Source organism: Anguilla anguilla, chromosome 2 (assembly GCF_013347855.1).
Source record: "Anguilla anguilla isolate fAngAng1 chromosome 2, fAngAng1.pri, whole genome shotgun sequence".
Classification (NCBI taxonomy): domain Eukaryota; kingdom Metazoa; phylum Chordata; class Actinopteri; order Anguilliformes; family Anguillidae; genus Anguilla; species Anguilla anguilla.
The window spans coordinates 71,642,695-71,654,376 of NC_049202.1; the positions used below are offsets into that span (position 1 = coordinate 71,642,695).

General features: G+C 44.3%; 3 protein-coding genes across 5 annotated transcripts; 2 read left to right on the top strand and 1 right to left on the bottom strand.

The window, feature by feature from the left end:
• Positions 1 to 3,309, top strand: LOC118219667 (mapk-regulated corepressor-interacting protein 1-like). The gene is made up of 4 exons (XM_035403008.1): positions 1 to 87; positions 498 to 616; positions 974 to 1,078; positions 1,451 to 3,309. The coding sequence occupies exons 1-4, from the start codon at positions 80 to 82 to the stop codon at positions 1,513 to 1,515; spliced, it is 297 nt and encodes a 98-aa protein (XP_035258899.1). The 5' UTR covers positions 1 to 79; the 3' UTR covers positions 1,516 to 3,309.
• Positions 3,310 to 4,254: 945 nt separating this feature from the next.
• On the bottom strand, positions 4,255 to 9,205 carry anapc11 (APC11 anaphase promoting complex subunit 11 homolog (yeast)). 3 transcript variants are annotated; one of them, XM_035403012.1, is made up of 4 exons: positions 6,415 to 6,667; positions 6,268 to 6,321; positions 6,015 to 6,138; positions 4,255 to 5,764 (listed from the first exon to the last, which is right to left on the bottom strand). In XM_035403012.1, exons 3-4 carry the CDS (start codon positions 6,121 to 6,123, stop codon positions 5,619 to 5,621), a joined length of 255 nt encoding a protein of 84 aa, XP_035258903.1. In that variant the 5' UTR covers positions 6,124 to 6,138; positions 6,268 to 6,321; positions 6,415 to 6,667; the 3' UTR covers positions 4,255 to 5,618. The 3 variants fall into 3 exon arrangements, with proteins under 3 accessions (XP_035258903.1, XP_035258904.1, XP_035258902.1); XM_035403013.1 differs by lacking the exons at positions 6,268 to 6,321; positions 6,415 to 6,667 and adding an exon at positions 8,882 to 9,205; XM_035403011.1 differs by lacking the exon at positions 6,268 to 6,321 and having other exon boundaries at positions 6,415 to 6,662.
• Positions 7,655 to 11,682, top strand: LOC118219637 (THO complex subunit 4-like). The gene is made up of 6 exons (XM_035402969.1): positions 7,655 to 8,036; positions 9,751 to 9,942; positions 10,305 to 10,452; positions 10,567 to 10,633; positions 11,018 to 11,192; positions 11,330 to 11,682. Exons 1-6 carry the CDS (start codon positions 7,785 to 7,787, stop codon positions 11,342 to 11,344), a joined length of 849 nt encoding a protein of 282 aa, XP_035258860.1. The 5' UTR covers positions 7,655 to 7,784; the 3' UTR covers positions 11,345 to 11,682.

Sequence of the window (11,682 nt, forward strand, 5' to 3'; positions counted from 1 at the left end):
CACAGATTGGAGTCACCAAAGACTGAGAGAAGCTTCAGTACACTGAGGAGTGAGGACCAGGAAAGGAGTAAGCACAGAGATGACCAGGTGAGAGGCCTGGCATGGCTAGATGTTTGTGTGGTTCCATTGTACTTGAGGTGTAGTATCCAGTTGTTTTGTTGTTGTTTCAAGCACATCTCAATTCCATACAAAGTCGGTTCAGTGGAGGATGACTGTAAATTGCGAAACAAAAAGCCGCCCCCCCCCCCCCCAAAAAAAAAAACTTTCTTAACTTGTTAAAGAATAATGTGACTATGTAACTTAAACATGGGTATTCACATTCATGTCAGTGACAAGCGTGTGTGTGGTACCGTTTGATACAAGTTGTATAAACATAAGGATACGTGTGACATTTGACTGTTCCTCATCCACTCCCTATTTCCGGTACCAGTTCTTGCGAGTCACTGGACGAGAGTCTTTGTTTTGCGATGCCTGACTGACTCTGGTGCACGTTTCAGCTCACCGGCTCCTAGGATGGTTCACAACTACAAACGGACCTCCAGCCCCCGGTCCCCGACCAACACGGGGGAGCTGTTCACGCCCGCGCACGAGGAGAACGTGCGCTTCATCCACGAGAGTGAGTCGCCCGGGGCAACCACCGGAACAGCCCCTCCTCGACCGCGGGGCGCTCTGACGCTGCTGCGTCTGTCACTCGCGAGTGAAGAATTGCACCACCTCTGTACGATTGAAGGCAGTTGCCCTAAAAGGGCATCATTCAGACACAACACCGTGATCACGTGCACTTACAAAAAAACTTACGAATGCTTGGCTGAATTCATCGACGACTTGTACACATCTCATGATCTTATGCCTTGGTTTGCGGTCAGAGGTCTTGTTTACTGGGCTGGCCCTCATGCCCGGTGTAAGGAAAAGGAGATGTAGAGGTGAATGTCCATCAGCGCGTGTCGTTAAGGCCTCTCCTGTGTTCCCGCAGCCTGGCAGTGCGTCATGAGAGACGTCAAATCGCCTCAGGGCAGCGAGCGCAGCGACAGGGGACCCCAAGAGTACGTGGAGAAGACCCCCAACCCAGCGCTGCATTGTACGTACCCCGCCGCGCGTGCGCGCGCGCGTGTCTGCATGCACGCGTTTCTCCACTCTGCCTGACTGGAAGAACATGTAGCTGCCAAGGGCTTAGCTGACATTTTCCTGTCATTCCCTGTGTGTGTATGTGTGTGTGTGTGTATGTGTGTGTGTGTGTGTATGTGTGTGTGCGCGTGTGCGTCTGCGCATATGCACGCATGCACTCACGCCATCTGCCTGCATTGTGATTTACAGTGCGTCTCGTTTCACATTTTGCGTAGTGCCGTTGTGCGTTCAGTCGCGAGCTCCTGAGAAACCAGCGAAGATTAAATTGTGTGTCGGGCTTGAGATGGACTGATGTCGTAACCGCCTTTCTTATTGTCCTCCGCAGCTTTCACACCCGTTGACCTGAGTGAAATTAAGAGGCGGAACACACAGGACTCCAAGAAGTCTTAGTTGGCCATCTTACCGATTCAACCTCTTACAACCTTTACAAAACCTTACCTTGCCTCGCCTCCTCCCAATCTCCTCTTGAACTTAAATAATAAACCTTCTACCAGCAAACCACCCAGTCTGACAGTCCCAGGGAATGATGCCCTTTACTCCTTGGCCTTCCAGACTGCTGGCCTGCTGCCCTGTGCTCCCCGCAGTGACTTGCATCTTTCCTGCTACTTTGTTCTGGAAGTCACTTTTAGTTGACCCTTATGCATAACCACCACCTTCTGGCCATCTTCAGGTGTGTGCTCTGGCTTATTCCTGACTGTGACCTCACCGGAAGTGAAAGGGCAAAGGAGACTGGGATTACATATTCAGGGTTTTTTTTTTTTTTTTTTTTCTTCTTCCTGGTTTTATATTCTGGGGGGGGAATAGATGACTAAAGCATGGATCACATTTTATTTTTTTTTTTTTTCTGAAAGACATCAATTGGACTGAAGCTGGATCCAGTAGGAAAGCAGCTCTGACTAGATGATTATGAAAATGTACAAATAGACATTTTTCCATATCTCTTTCAGGACACATGAAGGACTACAGTCTTAAATACAAACTTTGTTCGTTTTTCATCTTCATGCATTACCTTGGAGGGACATGCTGAAGGGCAAAGGATGTTTTTCCTTTCCCTGTTGACAGATTTGTTTTAACTCAGTAAAGGTTGCTAATATGTAGAGTGGGTGGGAGGCCTAGGTTATCATTGTTTAGATGCAGATGTGACCTTTTTAATCTTGTTTTAGGCCCATACAATATTAAATCCCAGAACAATTGTATGTTGCCATAGTTCTGCGAAATCTCTTAATGAAAATTTTCCTTGAATATTTTAAATTTAATGGCGTAGCAGACCTGTCAACGCATTGACGCCTATGAAGTTACACACACTTGCATTGTGATGGTGTTGCACTGAAAGATGTGTGTCTTGGAGAAAGTTTAAGTTCGGTCTGTTTTAAGTTAATGGGCAAGGTTCTGCTCCTGGCTTCTTGGTAAATTTGACCATTCTACTAAAGCCCCTTAGGTTCCATTACCCTGGTTTGGTTTATTCGCATCACCTTGGCAAACCTCTCTTACATGAGTAAATTTGAAGATGGTCCTTTTAACAATTACTTATTTTTGCCTGGAGTAATTAGCAGTTGTTTTTACGCAACAGATTTTCTCCATTGTCAAAGGATTCATTGGGGGTTTAACTGAAAGAGTTTGTTGCAGGTATACTTAGTAACACTGGCATTGACCCACCCTTGTAAATGTCTCTTCTGGAATGGATGAAATACACAGCTTGTGATGGTTGTGGTTGTGAATTTCCATTTCGGAACCCAATTGGTCATCTATCTGGGTGTTCAGCATTGCATGAGCCAGCAACACTATCCTTAGTGCTAGGGTTGAGGGGCAAATCGAACTGCTGAGATCCTGTGTGCAGATCTGCTCAGTTTTATCAAAAGACATTTTTTTTTATACTGTGGAAATGAATGTTCTTGCAGGTTTCAACAAAATCTTCCTGATGTAGTTATATGGGAGGAGTAAATGCAGGAGGGATCAAAATTTACAATGTCAACATGGGAAACCAAGGAGTTTGCTTTTCAATAATTTCTGTTACCACTAATGGTGAACAGAATGGGATCTGCACCATTTCTCTCTCTGAAGTACTGTGTTTAAACCAGTGTTATTTACTGCTTCCCAAAAATAGGAAAGGCAAGTCCCAAAAAGATTAACCTGAATTGGAAAATAACTGGGGAAGGGCTGTGTAAATAAAGTTTTCTTAAGACATGTTTGTAATGTCGTGAGTTTTTTACTGTATGTGTTTTGGTGTAGTTTATTTTGAGTTGTGCAGACATCATTTCAAAGATCCCAAATGCTATTTTATTTCAGTAAAATGCTAAGGTAAACTGTGTGATTTCAATTAATTGCACACATATTGGAACATGGTAAATGGACTGCATTTATATAGCGCTTCTATCCAAAGTGCTTTACAATTGATGCCTCTCATTCGCCAGAGCAGTTAGGGATAAGGTGTCTTGCTCAAGGACACTTCGACACGCCCAGGGCGGGGTTTGAACCGGCAACCCTCCTGATTGCCAGACAATCGGTCTTACCTCCTGAGCTATGTCGCCCCGGAACCTTGCCCCTATGGTATACCAGAATCAACTACGAAAGGTTTGATGCTGCAGATGGACCATGCACATTCAGCAATAGGCATGCATTTCAAGTTGTCTATGCCCCCCCTTTCCCTTTTTCTTTATGTTGTCTACACAGGCTGGTTCTGCTGAAGACAACGCTGTCACACAATCTAGGCTACGTGCGGTCGATCGGCATTGAAGCCTTCAGGGACGGACATTTCGGTTTCAAGACCGCAGGTCTGTCGTTGTGGGCCCTACCATTGTGTCCATAACAGTCATGGATTTCAAGGAACGAGTAGTCATCAGGGACTCTTCTGAGAAATCAGTTCAGTACTTAGTTTCAGTCAATGGGCAGCTGTCTACCTTGTTGCTCAGTCTGCCAATTGCAGCCGTGTAAACAGTGTATTCTTCCAGAGCAGAAACCGCCCAGCTCAGCTGGCTGACAAGTGTGAAAAGGTACATCTGCCTACTCCCCTTCAGAACACACCTGTGCTTATTTGCTTTCTAAATATGAAGATGTTGCAGGAATGAGAATGACCTACAAATGACATTAGGCATTCCAAATCTGGGGGTAAAGAAGTGAGTATTACAAAGATATACAAAAACCCTTTATTTACAGTAAAACATGCTTTGATCCACGGTAAAAGAATACTGGCACAACCACTGGAGTTTTTTAACTTGAAACTGAACAAAGTACAACAAACTTGGAGCACCCGATACTGCAGAACGGCGTATACTTATGCCACACCTCAGTGGGTCAAATGACACAAGGAATCCAATTACTGAATATAAGCTCTCACATGCTGGATTTTGTTTTTCACAAGTATAATTATGACTTCAATTTGTGTTCCCAGCTAGTGCCAAGAAATTCCCTGAAAATTAGTACAGCCATCGTGTGATATCAGTGACTTGTGTATTTAAATTCTTACCCCATTTTCTGTGCAAATTTGGAATTCCCCATCAGATTTTTGCACACATAATGTCCTTCCGTAGAGAAAGCACAGACTGGCATTCATTTCACTCCCAAGACGTGTCCTGATGGCCAGCACTACTACTTACTCTCCTGTTCGCCAGCTGAGCAGCAGTCACTGTGCTGGAGGCGTGCACTTCACATGCGTCTAGGGCAGGGTCTGCAACCCTGGTCCTGGAGAGCCGCAGGGTCTGCTGGTTTTTGTTGTTACTCTGCACTAAATTAATCAATTAAAGCAGGTGATTACACAGTTAACTCACTTCACCTGGTTACTTGGGTCTGAATTGGGTGCTGATTTTTTAGGTGAAAACAAAAACCAGCAGACCCCGAGGCTCTCCAGGAGCAGGGTTGCAGACCCCTGGTCTAGGGAAGTGGGCTTGCAACACAGAGATCGTAGGTTCAGTTGCCAAGTGGGGCACTGCCGTTGCGCCACTGAGTAAGGTACTTAACCAGAAGTGCTTCAGTAAATATCCGGCCGTATACATGGATTGCATGCAGCAACACTTCCTTAGGCACCCCATGAACAGCCCTACAGAATGCTGACCATTTTCAATGGCTGTTCCTGCACACCTCCAATCACTTTTAATGAATGCAAATGTAGCACAGCTTTTAGACACTAGCCTTTTCAGCACCTATGAGGTTTTTTTCCAGAATAAAAGTTGCATGAGAGGCAGCATACAAATCATAAATATGCACCTACGTACATACATACAATTCAAATAGAGATTGAGAAGGCACACTAAGTCACCTGTTAAACAATGCGATTTTGTAGCATTTGGATTTGTTACAAGATTATTGAACTTGGTTTGTATGTGTTCATGTGTCTCAGCTGTCCAGTCACAAAACCTTATATAAAAAACCACCATCGACTTAAGTGAGAAAGTATAGTACACAACAGAGGTAAATAAAATTAACATGCAATAATGTTTCAAGTTCTTTGCGGTACCCCAGCTTTCAAACACAGTCTTTGTCTGGCTCAAATGATTATGTTACTCTTTGAACTTCCATTCCTGGCGGCACATTGGGCACTGCTGCTGCACCTGCTGGGAGTTGAGCCACTTGAGGATGCAGTGCATATGGAAACAGTGGGAGCACTGTCCCCAAACCAGTGGGCAGTCATCACCAGGCACCTTACCTGGAGGGAGACGGCAGGTACTGTATTAAAAATGAAGTGTTGCGCTAAGATGTCATTATTTTGATGATAGTTCATATAATAAGAAATCGATAACAGCAGTTAATAGTCGGCTACTACTTACTGAACTGACTTTCATTCTTATAGTGTTGTACAAAAAAGACGTTACCCATGCAATATGAAGCAACACCACGGCATTGAACTCCACAGTGCATTTAGAACACAGTAACTACGTAAAAATGGGTCAACTCACAGTCAGGGCAGCAGCCGTTGAAAGACATTCTGCAAATACCGCAGTTCTCGTCATTAGCGACCCATAGCCAAGAGGCCACGCCGCTCCACTGTTTGATTTTCACCTTCATCACCAGCCGTCAATGCTGTAGAACAAGCATTGAGAACACAGTTCATGCTACCAAACCAACTAACTCTTGTTCTAAAACAGAGCCGCTGTAAACTATTTCACCCGCTTTTACGTGGCTATCGTTTAAAATTCGAATTGCACGTACTGTAATGCGATCATCAAGGAAAGAAACGTGGGCGTCGCTATGGCTGCTTCAGTGCTAGTTATAAATACAGATACCAATGCCGAGTATGATTACAAAATGAAGTTATAGGCTACTTCGGGTTTACTAGTTAGTTACCAGTGTACTCACAGAACGATTTTGTAGTCCTATAATAATTCCAACCGGATTTCACTTTCCTCCTCCACTTCCGTACTTCTTCTTCTCTTGTTTAAAAATGTTGGAGTTGCACTACTACCATCTAGGGTGTTGGAGTACACGTCGCAATGTCGGGTGGACCAATGGTTAAACAACCGATAAGCCTCCTCGCCTGGACAACCCTTTTTCTCCGAAAAATGCCCAAATACATAGCTTATAAACGGTACCTCCTGTTTTGTCATTAAGGAGAACTACCAATTCGACTCACATTGTATTGCCTGTTTGAACAATATATGGACGTTTTTATTTGCATAAATATTTGAGCACGCTGCCCCCTGCTGGTACGGATGAAGCTGAATGAACAAATTCTGAATGGGTTTTATTTACTAATGCTGTGAGCAACCATATACACTCCTGGGCAAAAAAAAAAGGGCCAAGCTCAAAATGGCAAAAAATAAGCTTTTAATTGTCTTAACAACAAATTAGCAAGAATCAAACAAATGCACTCCTGAGACCTCCTGTGCCACCATTTGCTCATTTACTTTTACTTTTCAAACCACTGTGCTGCTGCCAGATATGCAGTAGATACATTACATTACAGGCATTTGGCAGACGCTCTTATCCAGAGCGACGTACAACAAAGTGTATAACCATAACCAGGAACAAGTATGACGAAACCCCTAGAGAGAAGTACCGGTCCAAGTACAGGGAACAACCGCATAGTTCAACTTGGACCCTGATGGTTAAACTGATTAACACTAACAACGAGAACGGCAACAACGCAATCTATGGAAAAATAAAAATAAATAAAAATACAAGTAGTCGTTAAGACAGGCGCATCAACTAAGTCACCTATGAAACAGCTGCCTAGTTACAACCCTAAGTTTGTGATTAACTTTCCTGATTTCCTGATTAACTTTCCCGTTAAACTCAATGGAAAAAATATTCAGGAGAAACAATGCTTGTATATATAGTGTACCCCAGGTGACCGTAATGGGATTTCATGATTCATCCCAAATGTGGATTACTTTTTGCTGCAGTGGTTAATGGTCTGTTATGTTACTGCCCATTAATGATGCCCATTTTTATTACGATTTAGCCTGCAAATTATGACTCATTGCTGTTTTTAGTTTGTGTTTTTTTATTTTTCTAAATATCAAAAAATAAAACAACTAACAAGTTCCCAAACAGAAATTACAAACCAAGTTGTGAAAACGTCACTTCCGGAATAATTACGATCGCGCCGCATGCATTGAATGAGGCTATATTGAGTTCACCTACGCTGTTCAGTTTAGTCGTGTAGTGCGCGGTTGAGGTGCCCTTAAAGTTGCGTTTTAGAATCAGGCTTTAAATACGGTGTTAGCATGGCCGATAAGATGGATATGTCTTTGGACGACATCATCAAACAAAACAAACAACAGCGAGGGGGTGGAGGGGGCCGTGGTGGTAGGGGAGGTCGTGGTCGTGGAGCTTCGGGTGGAGGACGAGGTGGTAACGTCGGTCGATTTGGAAGCGGCGGGGGAGGAGGCTTTGGGGGCCGCGGCGGCGGATCAGGCCCTATGCGGAATCGACAGAACCTGAGTCGCGGTAGAAGCAGACCCACGCCGTACAGCAGGGTAGGACAAAGAAATTGGAACGGAAAGAGGAGTGCGGGAAAATGCCACGTTCAGCAAAGTTTCTTATTTTAGCTAACGTTAAGTAATATGATAGCTCATGTTAAATATCTAGCTAGCTAGCTGATTCGGCCAAGGAACAGCTAGCTGGCTAGCATTTACCCTGGAATGTTCCTGGATTTTGCATTATGGAAAAGGGCCACATTAGTAAATTAGGGCGGGAGTCACCACCATTAAAGGAAGTGTAACTTAAAATGTCGTCTTTTCTAAAAACTTTCGACCGTACACTTTAGTTTTAACTTGGTTATCCAAGTCACCGTAAAGTGTATGCGAATTGGCTTTGAGGCCCCTGGCTGGCTAGCTAGCTAGCGAGCTCACTTAGTATATGGCTTTCATGGCAGCGCTATACAGAAATACCATGATTCTTCCAGACATAATCTTCATTTAAGCGCAGAAAACGCACAATTTTGGATTCAAACCCCACGAAGATTTCAAACCCCACGAAGATTATTCGCGTGTCTGAGGATTTCGACGTGAAGCTGAAATGCAAGCCACCAAGCTCATCCTTTCTGAATGAATGAATCACTTGGAGCATTAACCGGTTAGCGCTAAATAGCTTGAAGTACTGGCTACCGACAACGCTCATTGAATTGTACACCCATTTACCGCACAAGCGTTTTATTAAAGGCGACGAAGAGGACGAATTTCAATTCTGATCGCAAAAGAAGTATGAAAAAATAACCCCAGGTCCATTTTTAAAGTCAAAATGGCGTTTATACAAAATGGACGCTTGAACAGCCAGCTGCCACTTCTCCAGCGATGAGATGTTGCGGGGCGAATAAGCTCACCATTTTAAAGGCGCAGACTCCTGCAAACTCCGTGTACTCAAACAAAAAGACTTTCTTTTTCCAGAGCAAAACTTTTACACGGAGTCGACATTTTTGGGATGCAGATGGAATCCAGACAGAGGACGAGTGCGTTTGCAGCGAGCCCGTCGAAACAAGTTTTTTTTTTCTTAAAACCCTCCAGAGAATTTTTTTTTTCTTCAGTTGAATGGGCCAGCCATGCATCTGACGGAAAGCGCGGACTTGGTGCATTCTTCTGATGGTGACTGGGCATGCGACAACTATCAGTTCTCTAAACAACGTTGGGTGCAAAAAAACGGGAGGGTGCATTTGACAAAGGGCCCGTGGATGGGTATGGCCGGCTGCACATGCTTTAGGCAGCACTTCATATAGCTTTCCCGCTGTTCCCCAGGCTTACACGTACTGTGTATTGGATTACGGTACCTTTATGGTAACCGTTATTCAGAATATGTATTGAGTTTAATTTAGGCGGTTTGAAAAGATGAGCTTTGTGAATAAGCAGGTTGAGCAATTACAGCGTGTTTCAGTGTGTTTAATATAGGGTCTAATTTTTTTAAATGGCAGTCTGTTATACATATTGGGTGATGTACAGGTTTTGCTGTCTAGTGCTTTGTTGTACTTGGCAGCACTGTGCTTTGTACTTAAACCAAAAAAAAAACTGCTTAGTATTTATTTGTATTCACCACCTGAAATAGGATAGCAGACAGTTCAGTGAGCAGAAGTTAAATTATGTTTATTGACGTTCTTGTAGATCAGTTTGTGTTCCCAGAAGCTAGTTGGGTGGGAGCGCTGTGATTGACAGTGGCAGGGAGCCAGAAATCAACAGGTGCATTCTTTTTGTTTTCTTGTAGCCCAAGCAGCTCCCGGACAAATGGCAGCATGACCTATTCGACAGTGGCTTTGGGGGGGGTGGCGGAGGCGGTGGCGGCGGCGGCGGCGGCGGCGGCGGCGGCGGTGGTGGTGGGGCCGGGGCTGGCGTGGAGACTGGTGGCAAGCTCCTTGTTTCCAACCTAGACTTTGGAGTCTCTGATGCAGACATTCAGGTAAATCTTGAGTGACCTTTTGCACACACTTCTCAAATGTACTCCTTTATGCCGTAAACTGAAGTTAAAATAGTGTCTCAAGAACAGATTGACAAACCTGGCCAAATTTGACAAAAAATGCTTGTTATAATCTTGAGGTTATAGTGATAATATTTTTGTGAGTCCCTACAGCTTTGTTTTTACAACACCTGTAATATCTTTGAAGTTATATGTATATGTCTGTGTGTGTGTATTCTTTTCCAAGTCTCTTGGCCAGGATTGTAGTTTGGCAAAATATTAGCAATGGAGGAAGCTGTTTTCCCTTTACCTGAAAGCTACATTGTTTGAGTGAGACGGTCCTGAATCTCCCGGACTCGTTCCAGGAGCTGTTTGCAGAGTTTGGCACGCTGAAGAAAGCCGCGGTGCACTACGACCGATCGGGCCGCAGCCTGGGGACGGCGGACGTGCACTTTGAGAGGCGGGCCGACGCGCACAAAGCCATGAAGCAGTACAACGGCGTTCCCCTGGACGGTACGGCGTGACTTCAGAGTGCTGCGTACCAAGCTTTCATTTGACCTGTGATTTCTGGCGGTCTCTAGCTCAGCACCTTGAGCCGGTCAAAAATGTGTTCTCTCGACTTCTCAGGCCGCTCGATGAACATCCAGCTCGTGACGTCACAGATCGACACGCAAAGGCGGCCCTCCGTGCAGGGGTAAGGAACTGCCGTACGCTGCGTGAAATGGCATTCGCACTGTCCAGCATTTACATTACATTACATTTATTTGGCAGACGCTTTTATCCAAAGCGACGTACAAATAGTGCATTTCGTGGTCATAGACGACTGCTAAACACAGGTTCAGTAAGGTACAATACTTATTTTGTACAGCTGTTTCTAGCCAAGAACACAGTGAACACTATTCTGACCTAACCTTTTTTTTCCCCCCCATTTTGCAAATGTTTATTTTAATCTTATTTTACCAGGAAACCACATTGAGACTGAAATATAGTTTTTAAAGGGGACCGGACAATATTATGCAGCTTTCATTTAAATGCCTTGCACGTCTTAACGAAGCCTCTCCCTCAAATGTGTCTCAAGGTTGAGTCGAGGAGGCGGGGGAATGAACAGAAGCAGACTGGGCGGTTTTGGAGGGATGACGAGGCGTGGCGGGCGCGGTGCCGGCAGAGGCAGGGGCCGGGGAGGGAGGAGTACCAACAAACAGCCGCTGTCTGCCGAGGAGCTGGACGCACAGTTAGACGCCTACAATGCCAGGGTGAGTCCCCACATCAACCGTCTAGTTTCAACTGGCTTCATTTCTAGAGTGTGTAAAAAAAATAAAAAAAATAAAAACCTAACTACATGTGATGCTTTTGACTTTCTAATCTTTTGTTTATTTTTTTTTTTTTTTAGATGGACACCAGCTAAAACCGTTGAAGTCTGCTGATCTCCCAATTTCCCCCACCCCACACCCCACCCCACACCATTTCCCTGCCCACTCCTCCCCACCCCTGTGTTGATTGTGGGCATATACAGAATTGCTTTGGCGATGGACATGGGATACTTTACATATGCCTGTCTTTAGATTTGTTTTTAAGTTGATGTATGGGTCTTATTTTTTTTCTCCTTTTTAAAAGCTCTGAACAATTTTTGTACTTTGTTTTTGAGACTGTAGGATTTTTAAGGGGAGGGGCTTGTAGTTGCCTTTATCTTTTTCTCTCTCCCATCTACCAACCATTGTAATAAACCTGCAAGATGTATAAATA

Coding starts and splice junctions, on each gene's coding strand:
- anapc11 (XM_035403013.1), bottom strand. CDS start 6,123: ATGAAGGTGAAAATCAAACAGTGGAGCGGCGTGGCCTCTTGGCTATGG. Junction 5,765..6,014: donor CAACGGCTGCTGCCCTGACT/GTGAGTTGACCC, acceptor GTCTCCCTCCAG/GTAAGGTGCCTGGTGATGAC.
- LOC118219667 (XM_035403008.1), top strand. Junction 617..973: donor CGTGCGCTTCATCCACGAGA/GTGAGTCGCCCG, acceptor GTGTTCCCGCAG/CCTGGCAGTGCGTCATGAGA. Junction 1,079..1,450: donor CCCCAACCCAGCGCTGCATT/GTACGTACCCCG, acceptor TGTCCTCCGCAG/CTTTCACACCCGTTGACCTG.
- LOC118219637 (XM_035402969.1), top strand. CDS start 7,785: ATGGCCGATAAGATGGATATGTCTTTGGACGACATCATCAAACAAAAC. Junction 9,943..10,304: donor TCTCTGATGCAGACATTCAG/GTAAATCTTGAG, acceptor GACTCGTTCCAG/GAGCTGTTTGCAGAGTTTGG. Junction 10,453..10,566: donor CAACGGCGTTCCCCTGGACG/GTACGGCGTGAC, acceptor TCGACTTCTCAG/GCCGCTCGATGAACATCCAG.